The 17,012-nt window shown below is 44.1% G+C and overlaps 1 protein-coding gene across 3 annotated transcripts in view; it reads left to right on the top strand.

The window, feature by feature from the left end:
• Positions 1 to 17,012, top strand: part of SMAD1 (SMAD family member 1) — a 46,823-nt gene that overhangs the window by 17,205 nt on the left and 12,606 nt on the right. For all 3 annotated transcript variants that reach the window (XM_032186989.1, XM_032186987.1, XM_032186988.1), the window contains exon 2: positions 4,121 to 4,739. In XM_032186989.1, coding sequence (XP_032042880.1) covers positions 4,340 to 4,739 — 400 coding nt within the window. In that variant the 5' untranslated portion in view covers positions 4,121 to 4,339. The remainder of the gene's footprint in view (positions 1 to 4,120; positions 4,740 to 17,012) is intronic.

Here is a 17,012-nt window from a genome sequence, read left to right as displayed (position 1 = left end):
ACAGTTTTCTCTGTTAACAATTATGTAGATTCTCTTCGCCGTGGTTCCTGCCCCTTTTTATGTCTAACTGTTTTGAGCATATAATAAAAATACATAATAGGATCCTTTCTACCTGCATCACTGAGCCTGTAATACAAATAACAAAATGAGTAGGAGAGTTAGAGCTGCTTCTTGTTTGCCTGAAACTCCGGCTAGGAGTTGTTTCACCTCCCTGACAGCGAGGATCATCTAATTGTCCTAACCCTCTCTCCACCCACCAAAAACAATCATTTATGCAAAGCAGGACAGTTTCCTATGGGATCTCCTGTGGGAATTTGAGAACAGTCTCACTGAGTATTTTACTGTCTGCTTCGTGTTGCTGACAGGGTAACCATCTCTGCTTTGAGGGCTGCAGAACTTCACTTTTAGGCATTTTGCCTGAGTACGTTTGTTTAAATCCACGGCTGGTTAAACAGCTGTGTGTATAATGCTCTTTTTTTTTTATTATTTTTACAGCCTCCTCACAAGCTGCATGTGGGTTTGTGTGTCGGTCCAAAGATGACACAAAAGATAGCAGCAGTGAAGGAGGACAAATAAAGCAGTGCTGGTATTGACAGAAGTTTGTTGCTTCCAGCTCATCCATCAGCAGACAGAACATGTAATAAAAAGCGCGTGGTTTTTGATGTGTAAAGAGTGGCTGATAAGTGGGTAACAACTCGATTTCCTTTAAACTGATTCCAGGCTGCCTTTTGGAGGGTGTCCTGTTGTTTGGACCATGTTTTTATTTCACTGGTAGCTTCTGAGTAAATGTACCCTTGAAGGGCTGGTGGCCACTCAGCTATTGGAAATGCCAGCTCCTGGTTTCCCAGAAGGGTATGCGTATTTAGGGAAGAAACACTCAGGCTGTGTCATCTGCTGACTCGTGGTTTAATCTTTATTTTGTACTCCCAGCTGATAAGACCACTGTGCAAAAGTAATACAGGAAATGATGCATTGCAGAAACCAAAAGTGGCAGAAAGGGAAATGGAATGTACTGGCAAAAGCTTGGTGCTATGGGCATGCTTTTGACTTCTTGGAAATGAGAAACTCCACCTACACGGCCTTTTTTTAGTTTCATACCACTATTGGAATTCAGTGTTAGTGGTACGCAACAGCCTGTGGTTTTCTTTCTTTTCTTTCTTTTTCTTTTTTCCTTCCCCCAACCCCTTTGCTTTGTCTTCTGGCTTGATCGGGGCTTGGATGTCCTTCGGCCAGGCCGGGCTTCAGCAGGAGTCCCAGGGCTGGAGGTTAGTGACAGGCAGAAATGGGGCTCGTGTTGCGTTCAAGTGTATCTACAAGTACTGTGCCTCATGTGCTCCCTGTGCTGCCAAGGCATTTTTCCCTACAGTGGTTGCTCCACAGGTGCCAGCTGTTAAGATAACACCTTTGTCTGTGATGATGATGAGTGTTTGGGAACGTATTTATGGGAATGGGAGACGTGCGTGTTACAGGATTTGAGCCAAGAATGTCAGAAAGCCTATTCCTATGATCTATGTACTCGTGGCTACATCTGAATGTCTTCCTAGGCTTTGCAGAGCTTGTGTGCTAGCACGTGTTAAACAGGTTATAATTCCAGGCAGCAGTACAAACATATAGTTTTTAATGGGCAGGACTTGGGGAGGAGGGAGAAGTAGCTTGGCCATTTATTTTTCAAGCAGCTTGGTAGAAATAGGTCATGCATAGGTAGAACTGTGTCTGCGTTCGTTACCAACGTTGACAGAAGTTTGGACTGAGATTTAGAGTTTGTACTTTCTTTTTCACTAAAACTTCAACTCAGGTCTTTTAAATATTCTTGTTTTAATTCTAACAGATGTGAAGCAGAAAGCTTGACTTGATTGCTCTGTGCTGTACCACTGTGCCTTGTACCTTTTGTGTGTGGAGGTAGTATTTTTTGTTTGAAAGGGGCAGGAAAAAAAGATACTCAGAGCATTCAATGAGATACAGATTATATATGAGTTATTCGTAACTCAGTACTTACAAGCATAGAAGCATACACACTGGGTTTCTGATAAAAGGTTCTTATACTAGGACAACCTTTTAATAGTGCCCTTCAGAAAGCATGTAAGGATTAAATACACCCGGAGTACAGTCAGTGGCAGTAATGGAGTTCCAGTTCAGTGAGCAGTATGGCACGTGCCCAGCTAACAAAATAAATTCTTAACTTTGCCCCAGGCCTGTGCAAATCTTGCATCACATTGACGTTATTTCAGATAGAAGTCTTAGTGTAAAAGGCATGGCAAGTTACCAGTGCGAAGTGCAGGTAGACGTGGTCTCTGGTAGTTCATAATCATTATTCACATAAATGTAGTCTATGCTTTCAACCTAATAAAACTGAACCTTTGCAATTAGATAATTGTTTCAGTGACAACTTAATTTGAACCAAGTGGATGGTTTTCAGCTTAAAGCACTCCAAGTGTAGTGGCACACTATGAAACCAATTCGTGACAGTCAGGAGGGTAAGCGTGGCCTGGCATTTACAATTTTAGGATCTGCAATCGTTTCTTAGTCTAAATAATTCTGTCCCATGCGGCTGCACTGACATCTTCTATCCTGTGTGTGTATGGGTTATTTTTTTTTGGTCTTTCTGATGGTAACAAAAACATTCGTATCCTCTTCCCCTTCCCTCTTCCTCTGCAACCTGTTGGTATCCACTCCAGGATACGTTTCCTGTCTGTCTTCATGCTGCGTTTGAAAACCGATGGTTTAGTGCTCTTTGTCTCTTTTTTTCTCCCCCTTTCTCCCCCTGGCAGAAGCAAGCTTTTTGCTTGCTTCCAGCTTGGGCAGATGTGAAACTTGCTGCTCACAGCAGACCCTGCAGCAGGAGCAGGGGCTTCTGCCTGCCAGTGTGGAGTTCCTCCCCCAACCTTCACCCACCGCTTCCTCCCTGTTCCACGGCTCCCAGCTCGGGACCTCTGTGCCATCTGAAGCCCTCTTATCAGTTCTTCCTCCTTCCCACTCCTTCGCGTGTCCTTGAGTGCAGCAGGCTGGCGTTGCAGCGGGAGGGGTCAGGATGTAATCAGTGCAGTAAGTTCACGATCGCAGTCTGCTTAGGAACCGAGGGCTGTTTGGTGGGGAGGGAAGACGGAGCTTTGCTTTCTTGTGGGAGATCAGTGAGGGCAAGGTTCTTTCTAGTTTACTTTTTTTTTTGGTTTGTTAATCAAAGTAACTCAGAGGTGAAGCTGCACTGTGTTTTTTTTTTTGTCTCAGGTTGTGATATGCATTACTCTGGTGCAGTGATTTTCGAGCAGTATCGCTTGCGGAGGGCTGGGTGGCAGAGTGCTGTGGGGCATATTGCTTCCAGCTGCTCTTTGAAAGCAAAACGAAAAGCGCTGCTCCTCTTGTTTGCCTTCCTTGGGACGTTTTGCTGTTTGAGGTTGCCACCGCTGATAGATTGCGGGGAGTGCCCTTCACACTTAGCAGTGAAAGATGAAAGCTGAGGGACTGTTTTAGGCTGGATTTGGTGGGAGCTGTGTTCCTAGTACAGAGCCCTAGCCTTTCTGGCAGGTCTGTATGGGAATACAGCCATGGCTTTTTGTGTTTTCGTTTTTTTTCTATCCTGCTTCTCACGGCACTAACTGAGGCTACACTTGGGCACTGAGCAGCAGCATTGTCGGAAGCTGGCAAGTGCACTTGTGGTCCCCCTTGCTGCATGGCACAGAAATCACTGAGGCTGTGCAGCAAGTTGGGTGGGGGACCTGAGGAGATGGAGGAGTTGACCTGCTGCCTTCTTCATTTTTCCACCCCTGTCTGTTCCTTCTACCTCGTCCTAACTCCCCCAACAATTTTTGACTTTCTTTGTGCTGCTTCGCTATTTTCCAGGGCAATCCCCTCATATATTCAGGACTATTTAGCAGGGAGGAACGTGAAAGCTTCACCAGCAAGCCCTGCTGCTTACAAGTCTGTATCAGGCTGTTCTTTGAGTCTAATTCTGAGTCAACACTGTGTTTTGGTGATTTTTGGGGAGGTTGGTGGGTTGTGGGTTGTTTTTTGTTGTTGTTCAGTTGGTTTTGGGTAACTCAGATCTTGTAGGGGGGAATGTTTCTTCCTGTTGTTGGTTAACTTAAAAAGTAAAATCTGTTTTCCTCTCCCTCTTCTCCTGCAGGTTCTCAGCCTTTAGCACAATGAGAAGGTCACGTCTATCACGGGGGAATGTCAGCATTGCCATCCCGGGACAGGAGGAGTGAAAAGGCAGAAGGACCAGAATTATTTGGGGCAGACTGCTTTTGACTACTGATACAATCTGCTGGGTGGTGGTGGTGGAAGAACAGGACGGTCTTTCCTGCTTGGTCTGCGGTGTCCAGTGTGACCAAGCAGGGTCACCATGAACGTGACAAGCTTATTCTCCTTCACCAGCCCAGCGGTGAAGAGGCTGTTGGGGTGGAAGCAGGGGGATGAAGAAGAAAAATGGGCAGAGAAAGCCGTCGATGCGTTAGTGAAAAAACTGAAGAAGAAAAAAGGTGCTATGGAAGAGCTGGAGAAAGCATTAAGCTGTCCTGGTCAGCCCAGCAACTGTGTCACAATTCCTCGTTCCTTGGACGGCAGGCTTCAGGTTTCACACCGGAAAGGGCTGCCACATGTAATTTACTGCAGAGTGTGGCGCTGGCCAGACCTGCAGAGCCATCACGAACTGAAACCACTGGAATGCTGCGAGTTTCCCTTCGGTTCAAAACAGAAGGAGGTTTGCATCAATCCCTACCACTACAAGCGGGTAGAGAGTCCTGGTAGGTTCTTCCTTGTTTGTAGCTTCACACCTTATCTAAACAATGCAAAGTATGCCAGTTAATCATGTGACTCATCAGCTTAAATAAGCAAAAGTGGCTGTTTGCACACGTCAGATTCTTCCTCTGCGATTTATCTGGATGTAATCATTAATTAACAGTTCTCTCTTTCACAGGATGAGTACTTGACATGTGTAAATGCATTTCATCACTGCATGGAGTCACAGTCTCTGCATACGCCTCAAGCTGCTGGGCATGGTGTCACCTGGTTTTGTTGGTGGCCACCATCCCTCAATTCATTTGTTTTTTTATTGAACTATATAGATGGAATGCATATGAAACATGGCTATGTAATGATTACTGCAGTTTGTGCATGAAAGCTATTCTGATGTGGTTTTACAATTTCCAAATGATTCACTTGTGGTTTTACAATTTCCAAATGATTCACTTCTATCACTTCTGTTTCTTCATCCTTCAGAAGATAATACTGTCTTTAAGATCTTGCTTAATTTTGGCCTTTTGAAAAGACTGATTTTAGTCAACAAAGGTACCCTTTCACCTTGAAACGCTGATAGCAAGGGTTATTTTCTGCATGAAGTTTTACTTTCAGGTGTTCTGAACTGGAGGTTGTTAACCTGTTATCCACTCCCCCACTTCTTATTATTTAAAGAGCAGCCCTTTCTCTCTGTCTTCTGTTTAAAGGCCAAGCCCACGCTTAATTTTGCTTATGTGAGTTATTATCGGGGGTGTTTCCGGGACTAAGATGCAATGTGCTTGAATGTATCTGCACTAGGCTCTGGGTACTTGTGAGGTGGTGCAGGGACATCTGCAGAAACACACTGCAGGTGTGAGTGGGCTTCCCTGGTTTAGGTTTGGGAAGTCTTATCTGTAGTGGGCATTTTATAAGCTGTGAAGCTGTATCTGCAGAGTGGCATGGATAGCTTATGATTTGCAGTGGAAATAAGGTTGTCACAAGAGTATTTTTCTGTGAATGGAAATTGCATTTGTCTTGAATCCGCAACATTTAATGCGTATCTAGATGTTAAATATTTCCCTTTGGTGTGTTAATATGAATTTGGAAATCATGTGAATGGTACTCATAAAGTAAGTTTTTTTTTGTTTGTTTGCTTTTTAATGCAGCAGATGCTTAAGCAAAGGAGCCCTTTGCATTGGAAAAAAGAGTTTTAAAAAGTTCTTAACAATTCTGTGTTAGCCAAAAGCAGGACAGTAAAATAAATAATTGTGTCCTTGTGCTGCTAGCTTTCTACATGTCTGCACCAGGTGCTTTTCTTGAGTACTCCAAAATATTGAAAATTAAGATTCCTCAAAGACATCTAGTTCAGTCAGATTGAGCAACAGTTGAGCTCTTGCTGTTACTGTAATTTCAAGTGACATGTTACAACTCATTTTGCTTTAATCTTGGAAACGATTACTGAGTTTGAGAACACTTTCATTTGGATCACTTATACCATATTTAAAATCCGTTTTTGTAAATGCCCTGTCACTTCAATGAGAAACACAAGATAAAAATAGCATATAACCTGCAAAAGGTGTCTAACTAAAACACTCATTTTGACTAAGTACTGCTAAGTAGCTTAAGTGGTTGGAAAGCTGGGGTTTGGGTGCTAAGTCATCTAAATTTTGTACTTGGGAGACAGCAAAAAGTTTACTACTTGTAAGCCAAATTCTGGATTGCTTTTTAATTGTCTTTCTATAAGATAAAACTTTTCTAGGTGCTCGTAGCTACAGAATTTTTGCTGGGGGGGAAAACAAACATTCAGTAACTTAAATAAAGTTGGAGATGGTAGAAATCAAATATTTCCCTTTTGCCTGGTGAATGCCTTCCTTCAGGAAAAAACAGTTCTTTCTGATCACCTGCTTAGTTGGCAACTGGGCAGTTCTCTTGCAAGTACCAGTGCTGGAGTCAGTTTGGTGGAGCTGACAGAAGTATTCAGCCCTTCAGGAGATCCGTGTGTCACTCTAACCATTTGAAATGTTCTGGAGGTGGCTGGTAACTAGGAGCTAGCTCTGTTAAATAGTGGTTTGGAGGTTTGAATTTCTACGGAAGTTGAAGTTGCATCTTAACTTCTCACCGTGTCTAAAAAGCAAGAGTGGAGCTGAACCCTGCTGTGTCTTTGCTGAGGTCTCTGGCTGGGTTTGTAAAGGAGGGTTTTACAGCAGTTAACCACAGCTCTGGCCTTGTTTTGGGGGATATCACACAAGAGTGGGTGGTAAAGCGTGGCCTCTGGAAACAGGCGGTAACTGGACTCTGTCTGGCCTGGAGATGCGTGCTTCGTAAGTTACGACTTCTTTTTTCCTTTCCCTTCCCTGATGTCCGTGTCCTCCAAGCATCCTCTTTTGTCTTCATTTCCTGACAGTCACTTCCAAATTCTGCTAACCGTTTTTTCCCACTTTTGCCTGGACATTAAATTAAAACACCATTACTGCTGCCTAAGTGCTTGCACTTGAAGATTAGTAGGAATTCAGGCATGAGTCACCATTTCCAACAGTCCTCAGACTCGAGCAGATACCACGGTTTGTTTCCAAGGTTATCATTGCAGTCAGGAGGGTTGGAAACGTACTTGACAAAACAAAGTTGGAAGCTTAGATAGCGTCCGATGGGCGGTGTGTGGAGGCTGTGCGAGTTCGTTGTGAAACTCTGGCTCTGCTCGGCAGCGCGGTCGACACCTGATTGCTCCGTGCAGATCCAGCTTCTCGGGAGCTGGTGCATAGGGCGTGTACGTGGGGTGGGATCTGTGCAGTCTGTGCACTTCCCTGTTCGTTGTCGTGTGGCTTGTGTCGGTGTTGTGCAAGTTTTGGAGAACGGATTAACGGTAAATCCTCAGACACTTAAAATCATGTAGCGCTTCCAGCTGGGCAATTAGTCTTATGGATGCTTCTCAGTTTGCACGGTGCCAGAGGGATGCATGGGTTTTCTGCTTTGATGCCTTGCTCCATCCTTGCTGTTCAGCTTGGAAAATACTGGAGTTGGCACGCAGTAGTCTGAATTCAAGCGAGATTTTCTTTCTGTTAGCCAGGCTAACAGATAAAAGCTGTTTGTGTGCAGTCCAGGGGAGGCTGAGAAGAGGAGAACTGCCTGGAGCTTCAAACACGGAGCTTCCCAGCCATCCCTGACTGCTGGCATCTGCCCTCAAGAGACTTCATGTGATGTGGAGGTGAGGCAGTAACACCCAACCTGTTGCAGAGGCTCTGCACAGGTGCCGGTACCCGAAAACCAAAATGGACAGAAACATACTTTTTGGCAAAGTCAATTCAGCCAGCTTAGTGCCCTCGGCTTGTCAGGAGGGGGAAAACAGACCTGTTTGAAACAGCAGACCTGTTTCATAGGTCTGCTGGGTGCAGAATTATTTCTGGTGCAGGGCAGTTAATGGCCATCAAATTTCTCCCTTGGCAAGGCAAAACAGAGCTTTTAATTAAGGAGGGCAGGGTCTGAATTTGATGCCTTTTAAAAACTGGCATGGTCAGCTAAACTGGTGTGAGTACTTGGCTGGATCTGCTTTTTCTCCTCAGTTTTAGCTTTTGGTTTAGGGATATCTGGATACCAAGCTCCTGCCTGGTTTGGGATTCTTAAGTCTGATCGAGACACGAGAAGTAGCTGGGCATAGAGACCGGGAGAGGAAAAAGCAAATGCGTTGTTCCTCATGCCTGTCTGAAAATGCCACAAATGACATCTCCGGTCTTGCTGGAGGACAAGTGAAATGGCCTTCCAAAGGCTCCCCTGAGATACTTCTTTCTGTTCTTCTATTCATTTTATGTTTTTGTGGATGTACGGCCTGTGTTCCTTGCTGCTGTCCTCAGCTGTGTCAATGGGATCAGGTGAAAGACGTGACCTAGAATCTGGACAAACATCTTTGTTTTAAGCCTAGATCCAGTTTCCTGTAATAGCAAAACAGGGATGGGATGGGGGCAGGGAGGATGAAGAGGGGCTTAAATTGACACTGCTATTTAAAGAAAGAAATAAATCACACCTCTAACACAGCATTACGGGAAGAGGCTCAGTTCTTCTGCCTTAGCTAAAGGGAAGGAAGGAAGATGGAGAAGCTGAATATTTCATTTTCTCATAGTCTTGGTGGGTACCAGCTGTGGGGTCCATCTGATGCAGAATAGTGTTAGTTGGCCTCTGCTAGGTGTCCTTAATCATTATCCTTATAGGATAAAGAAGCTTGGAGTTTATATGTTACAAAGAAGGCAAAAGAACAGCTAATTTCTTCATGTGCAGAAATAGTTGATGGTGCAGAGTGCTTATCTACAGGGTACATACATGCATCCAACTAAATGCTGTCCTCTGAGAGTGAATGGCACGTGTCCAGAATTTACTGGTGTCTTTACAGAGATCGGGCTCAGAAGAAACCTCCTTTTCATTGATCTGAGCAAGCTTAAACCTGGCTTGGGAAATGCAGTTGTTACTTCTTGCTATTAATTTCTGGAGGTGTTAACTGATGCTCCTCTGTGCATCGCCGTGTGATGCCGGGGAGTAGCAAAGCTGATCTGTCCAGACCCAGTAACCTGGTTGCGTTCATCCACCAATTAGTGCATCCACTTGGAGATAAAAAATAACTGAGAGCTGGTTCAACTTTTTATAATTACCAACAAAGTGTGGATAAAAAAAAAAAAAAATGGTTTTCCTCTGTTCAGCTTCTCTTCTCCTTTGGAGAGCACACTGCTTGCTGCTGTACATCAGGGAGGCTTTTATGGAGCTGATGGTGCCCGTCTTCCACCCAAATTGCACGATGAGCAGTAGCTGCTTGTTTGTGACATGAATGCGCTGTCAGAATGGCTGAGCTGTTAATTTTGCCTAAGGATCATAATGTTCCTTTCCATTATAAACATGAATTTAAAGTGGATGTCTGCTTCAACAAGCTTGTCTTCGGTGGCAAGAAACATTTTACCTGAACGCATAGGTGCTTTTTGCCACAAGAACAGACCAAGTCCCCAGGCTCTGAGAAGAGCAGTAGGTGTGTCGTGCTGGTTTTGCTCCCAGCACGGACTCCTTGCCTATGACTTTAGCTTGATTGTTTTCATGCTTGCCTTTGATCTTCTCTGTTTGCTCCGAGTGAGGCTCCATCAGGCTGCACATCTACTCGCATGCACCAGAGAGGAACTCGAAATGGTGGAAGCCCTGGATCAGGCAGGTTTAGATTCAAGCCTCGTCCAACAGGCAGGGGCCGTAATTCTGACAGGGCCACGGGGGGAACCAGAGGGAAAACTGGGGGTGAGCGGTGATTCCCTGTGGGACTGCCAGCCCACAGCTTGCCTGGGCTTTCAGAGGCCTGAGGTTTGCGTGGTCCCAGCACCTGGGAGGACCGGAGGGGGCAGAGAGCCTCCGGCTCGCATCCGGCCAGATGGAGAGGCTTTGATGGCCTGGCCTCCAGGGAGCAGGCAGACCAGCTGCGTGCGGTGCTCCCCCGCCGTCCGGCCTTCTGGAGGACGGTGCTGGATGGGGAGAGACTGGGGGGACACTGGGAACACGGAGGGGGGAAGCTGCTGCTTCCCTGGGGGTGGGAGTGTAAGGGGGAGGAAGCTGGGGAGGGAGAATATATGCGAAATGGGAGGAGGAGAGAAAGAGCTGAGAGAGGGGAGTGGGAAAGAAAACGGAGGAAAAAGAAATCAGAGCAGCACAAGCCAACAGCTGATCTGAACCAGGGAAAGAGGAGATGGTACACAGAACCAATCTACAAAAACCTGCTCTTTTATCCCCGTAGCAGGGTTTCTGCACCTCTGCAGGGTTGGGGGTGCGTGAGCATTGCTGGGAAGCTTTGCCTTATTGCTGTGTAACCCTGCTGTTGGGCGTAACTTTAAAAATAGCATGCTACAACAGGTGGGTGCAATTATAGGATGGTTCCCCAAAATAGCAAACAACTGTCAGTTTGCTTGGCAAGTAGTGGGAAACTTTCCTCGCTTCACTTTTGCAGAATTCCCTTCTAAAATTCCCCCCCAGAGCTGAAATAGGGAGACAAAAAGGAGAGGATGGTCTAAACTGCAGGGGTTTTTGTCCAATCTCACCATGTGTCAGAAAACAGAGCCATGACAAAGGGATGGGATTTGTCAAGAACAATGTGTTTGTTTCCTTTTATTTTTAATTAACCAGATTCAGATGTTTCTTCTGACTTAGAAGACCAGACTTCCAAGTTTTAACCTATCCAGTAGGATGGTGACTGTGGTTTTCATACAGGTAATTTGAACTCTGCTCTGTGTAAATGTCCAGCTTAATACACGCTATCACACTGTAACTTCCTCCTGTATCAGGACTGCTTCTCCCTCCAAATCAGCTTACAAGAACTCCCTCACTAATGTGCATACAATTAGTACTAAATTCTGAAATTGGCCTTGACAAATGTCAGTTTAATCAAAATGTTAGCTTATCAGAGCATCCGCAAGTAAAATCTAATGTTAGCTGAATATTGTAATGCAGGAAATGTACTAATATTACTTGCCAAATGCATTTAGACCAGATGTCTGATGTAAAAGTAAAGTCAATAAAGCGACAACTGCGTTTTTTTTTTTCTCCCCATTCTGTTTTTAAATACAGTCTTCAGTTGCAACTATGTAAAAGGACAAGTCAAGCTGTGAGGTCTACAGAAACTGCAAAATAAAGCAAAGAGTTGAGAAAACAAGGCAGCTCTCAGCTTTCTCCCGGAATAGAAGGTCTGGAATGTCTGTCTGTCTGTCACCCAGCACAGACTGCTGGACAGCTAGGACTGAGCCTTTTCAATTGCAGCTACTGGAACTTAGGTTTGGAGCAAAAGTCCAAAAGGCTGGCACTTTGGTTAGAGAAAACAGTACAGCAAAGGTGTGCTACCACAGCCTTGCTTCAGCCAGGTGCTATTGGAACAACATAAAGTAGTGAGATTCTTGGAGAATTGCGTTTGCCACAAGAGCATTAATTATTTTTAACCAAGAGTAAACTCGAACCTAAGCGTAGACATGTCAGTGTCTTTGTATGTGAGAACTTGTCCTCTGGTCAGAGAACATTCAATTTTGCCAGGTCTTGTTTCAGGCAACACGAGAAAACCTAATGACATTCAAAGTTTTCTTTCTACTTGGTGTTTTATTGTTTACAAGCAAGATCTTGGCAAGACACTTCAGGCAGCGGGCCTCAATGACTCGTTAATGCTAGAGACAGCAAGCAGAGCTGAGCACGCTCAGCTGGGTATGCGCTGGTACCTGCTCTGTTCCCACCGTGGGACTGGGCTGCTCACCAGGATGCCACAGCCGATTTCAGCAGCTGTGGCGTCAAAAGCAGGAAATTAAGCTAGAAGTCTTCACAAGGATTGAAATTTGTTAGTTTAACACTATGTTTTGGGGTTTTGTTGTGTGTTTTTTTTCCCCTTGTTTTCCTGCAGCTTCCTTTCCTGCTTTGTCTTTTCAGGGTACAAGCCTCAAGTTCCTCCCCCAGCCCCATGTTTTCATGCCCATTTCCAGACAGTACCAACTGTTGTGTGAGGATTTCCCTCCTTCCCAACCTGCAGTTTTATTTTTCCCGTAAAACATGAGTGGCTTTGCATAAATCCATATGAAAATACAGCTATATGATGCTTGGAAATTAAAGTGCACCATCTAATGATAGTGCCCCAAGGCCTTCATAAGGGTTGGAGGCCATGTTTTGGTATAAGCCTGCACAAACGCTTGTACATAACATACATCTACCAAGTCATCGTGATTTTTAAGAGCAGAATGGTTGAAAGTGCAGCAGCAGTTGCTCATCCTTTTGTTTCCTAAAGGTCACAGAAAGAGTGACATTTACTTTGGAAAGAAAGGGTGATCAAAACTTCCTTTCTTTTATATGGCTCCTTGGTTTATGCCAGTACTTGGTCTTTAAATTTCCAGACGTGGAAGGAGATACCCCCCTACCTAAATCTTCATGTAACACGCAAAGGGCAAAAAACAAACCTTGAGGGAAACTAGCTGTCACCTGGGATTGCGTTAAATAATATACCCCATACAAATCGAAAACAAGTTACTTCAAAAGTACAGCAGGTCCTTTGGTGAGTAGGTTGTTTGCTTTTTTTTTTTTTTTTTTTTTTTTTTTTTTTAGAGAGAGGCTTTAAAAAAGAAGTTGTAATCAAAAATTGGCAACTTCCTATGTTTGCTAAAATCAATATCTCTGAAGTGTGAAAATAGAACAGAAAGGAAAACCAAAATCTCGAGGAAGGCACACCTGTTAGTTTTCTGAGGAACAAGATGACATGCTGGAGATACAAAGAGTAGAAATCAGTAGCTGTCTTCAAAGGCCACCATTACACTTTCATAAAGGCATTTCTTTCTTGGTGTGGTTAGTTGAAACATTTATCTGAAAAGCCAGGTCGTCTTTGGTCTATCTTGTATGTTTTTGGCATTCTTGGCTCTTAGATGAAATGGCCCTGTGGGTGAAATTGCCCTGTAGCTGTAATTTCTTTAATACAGCTCCACTTGTTTGGTGCAGGCATACTCTGATGATGATTTGCATGTTTAAAAACAAGCTACCCAATTCCCAGGCTGTCGTACTGGGTTGACAGATACAGGCTCTCGTCTTTGCTACGGTTCTGCAAACATACCCAGCTTGACTGCCAGGTGGTTTACCTTCTTCAGCCATTAGTAGTAGGGTTACTGCTAGTAGTCATGTATTAATGCTGGCCTCCAGGTCCACATCTGCAGCAAAATTTAGGCACAGTTCAGCCCCTTAAACCTTTTAATCTGGTGTTTGAGAAAGTCCAAAAATCAAGCTGTCTGATGACTTAAGGCCATAGTCCATTAAATGGTTTGTTACAGTAGATTTTTAACACAACAGTGTATTTTGTAGTGTGTTTCCTTTAAAGAAGTGCATCCTACTGAGTAGTGATCATTTAAAAAAACAATCTTTCATTTCTCTGTATCTGTTTTCCCTTCCACTAAAGGCAGCAAAAAAGGGGGAAATTCTGTCTGCAAACTGTCACAGCAGCATCCTGCAGAGATCCCCACAACAAAGATGTGCAGCCCTTCATTGTTTTATAGCAACAGGTGTGCTGGCTTAGCCCAGAGTAACTCGCTCATGCTTTTTCCCCTTCAATTATACCTTTTCCTGGAGTTGGCAGCTGCAGCAGAGATCGGCCTCCTCCCCTGCTGTACAGAGCCCTGGTAATTTGTTATTCCATATGGTTGAGGGCTGCAACCTGACCAGAAGCCTTACACAGGGCGAGGGGAGCATTAATGGTATGAATCCCCCTTTACACTTTGAGCTCCTGGCATCCGTCCATACTTGTGAAGGGTCCAGTCCCTGATCACGTCTTCGTTTACGGGTGAGTGACGTTCAGATTAACTCCTCAGTGACTCCAGCAGGAGCAGCGAGGCTGCCAAAAAGCCCTTGAGCTGCAGAGAGATCAGGTTGTGGCAGTGAGTGATTGTCTCGGCCTTGGACTAATTGGAGTGGTCTCTGTCCTATCTGGCGTGGCCTTTGGGGCTTTTTCTCTTCATTTAAGGTTTTAAGCAGGGAAGTGTGAAATATCACAGAATCACAGAATCACAGAATTTTCTAGGTTGGAAGAGACCTCAAGGTCATCGAGTCCAACCTCCAACCTAACGCTAACAGCCCTCCACTAAACCATATCCCTAAGCTCTACATCTAAACGTCTTTTGAAGACTTCCAAGGATGGTGACTCCACCACTTCCCTGGGCAGCCTGTTCCAATGCCTCACAACCCTTTCAGTGAAGAAGTTCTTCCTAACATCTAGCCTAAAACTCCCCTGGCTACATCTAGCCTAAAACTCCCCTGGCTAAAATAGGAGCAGTGCCCAAGTACGTTCTGTAGTGATGTTTTGGAGTCTATTTAGGTGGTATCAGTACCACTTGTTTTCTTCCTCACTTCTCCATGTGTATGTTGAAGAAGTTGATATTTAATTATTTTAGGTTGGAGAACTAGTTGGAGGAAAAGTGTAGGGAAGAGGAGATGGGTTCTTGTCTCAAGTCTTTCTAAACTTCACCAGTGGTTCTGCCCAATAGGCAAAAACATGCATATATTTTCCTTGGGGAAAATCAGACACTGCCTTATTTTAATTACAGAAAACATACAGAAAATATCCTGTTCTCCAGCTATTTTAGAATGCTATAAATCGCGTGGCTTCCTGTGATGTCATGTGTGTCATTGTTTAATGTGAGGTTGGGGATGGGAAAGGTAGGTGATGTACTTTCTGCACAAATTAACTTTAGAAAAGTTAATGGTTTGACCTTCATCCGCAGGAAAGGAAGAGATAGGAAAGCTGTGTTTTTTTAAATGGTCAGAAACGTAAGGAAGAATCATAAAGACAGGAAAGGGAAAATAGTTTTTAACACATGATCTCATTGTTAGTTTTTTCACTTCACTAGTAATTTATGAGTCCAGCAGACGTTGGCCATAACAATTAATGTGTTGCTTGACCTCACTACAAAAGAACTGTTAGGCTTAACAGAACACGTTTAATTCGAAGAGATCCTAAAATTCAGAAAGACTGGGTTTGACATTAGCTGTGTTGTGAGAAGGGGGATTCGTGATGTCCACCTGAATGCTTTTTTTTGGTGGCTTTTACCAGCGACCTCCGAGAACAGTTGTGTTAGAGGCAAGAGGCAGCTTGCCTGGCCGAGGGAGATGCAGCTCCTCCTGGGGTGTTTCGCAGTTGGGAGCTTCCAAAGTACGGTAGATGGATGTGCTTTGTTTCAGAAAATGCTGTAATTAGGAATTTTCCATATTCCTGGTAAGATGGAGTTGGTTAAAAATTTCGTATCTAAACAAATCTCCGTAGGAATGACATCTGTCTCAAGTACTTGAGATCCACTGAAGCTCAGTGAAGCTGCTCTAAGAAAGTGAAACATCAGATCAAGTCTTTAAAACTTGTTTTTGACACTAACAGCCTTAATTTCAGTCATGAGGTGTGACTTTTTTTCCTCAGAGTGTCTATTCAGGGAAGGTTTCTGGGATCAAGCCTTTCCTACATTAATGCCAGTAGCAGGCAAAAATCTGGTGCATTAATTTCTGTCTCCGTTATGCATAAGCAAAACAAAACAGTAAGGAAAATCTTTTTATTCAGTTAATGTTTGGCTTACTTTCAGAATAGAGAGCAAGTTGTGTGGCATGGCATCCTTTCGTATAAAGTTTAAATTTGGGCCTAGGCCTTAGGCCTGGTCTATGGGTGGAACAATGCTGTGGTGCTCTCACACCCCGGACACTAAAGGGAAGAGCCTGAATGCTTCTGTATAAGCCAAGTGCTGGAGGTGTTCTGATGCATTGGAAGAACCCCTTTAGCAAGATGACTTTTTAACATTTCGTTCTTGTTTTTCGATGAGTTTATAATTCATCTTTGGGTGAAGCAGCTGTCTCTGAACACCTTTCTTAATAGCAGTGATACAGTTTTGGCTGCGGAGGCTTTTTCTTTTCCTTCTGTTTGTCTCCAGTGTGGCCACCGGGTTTTGGGGACAGGACAGGAGGCTCAGGGAGATGGCTTTAATGCCTTGTGGGTTTTGGCACCTTCCCTTGAAGGCACACATGGGATTTCCTCTGGTCTTGTTGGGCTGTGGAGTTGGGAAATAGAGGTGGTGAAGGGAAGGGGCAGGTGTGGAGGACAATAACTTCTTATTCCACTTCTGTGTGCATGGATCTCCCTCTCCCTGCATTTCTTTCTCCTCTGCTTTCCTTCATCACCCCAGAATCTCAGTCTCTAATAAGACTAGCACTTAATCTTTTGGGTACCTTGCACTTTACTGTGAGGCATTCAAAGGTAGAGGCCGAGGCACTAGAAAAAGATCTGATTTTTTTTTTTTTTTTATCTTGGTGTAGCTGATATTGTGTTCGTGTGCCCAGTTAAAGAGACCTTTGTTTTCCTCTGGTGAGGAGGCCTTGAGAGTGCGGGGAGACCAGCGGTTTCTGATGTGTGTTTCTCTGATCCCATAGTAGCATATAGTTGGACCTCAATTGCAGCTCAGTTTTATTATTATTATTTTGAACTAGATAATTTTTATTTAAATTGCACTTGTAAACTGACTTGAAGGGTTAACAACCATTTTAGTACTAACTGGTAAGAGCATAGCCTAGGTTAAAAATAAAATTACAGCTGTTGGGACAAGGCTCAGTTCAAGGCCTATATAATATTAGTATTGTCTTCAGAAAAAAAATACCTGTTGTCATTAGCAAGGCTTTGGGTTACAGGCCATTACGTGATTAGCAGGCTCACAAGTGCAGCAGAATGAAGTGCCTGTCAGCATTGCACTGGGACTGCTTCTCAGCATTTCTCTGTGCAAATAAAACCGAAATGTGGAATTGCAGCTCGGCCT

The sequence above is a fragment of the Aythya fuligula genome, chromosome 4, assembly GCF_009819795.1.
Source record: "Aythya fuligula isolate bAytFul2 chromosome 4, bAytFul2.pri, whole genome shotgun sequence".
Classification (NCBI taxonomy): domain Eukaryota; kingdom Metazoa; phylum Chordata; class Aves; order Anseriformes; family Anatidae; genus Aythya; species Aythya fuligula.
The sequence above is the reverse complement of the archived record's forward strand: the minus strand, read 5'-3'. Positions and strand labels throughout refer to the sequence as shown.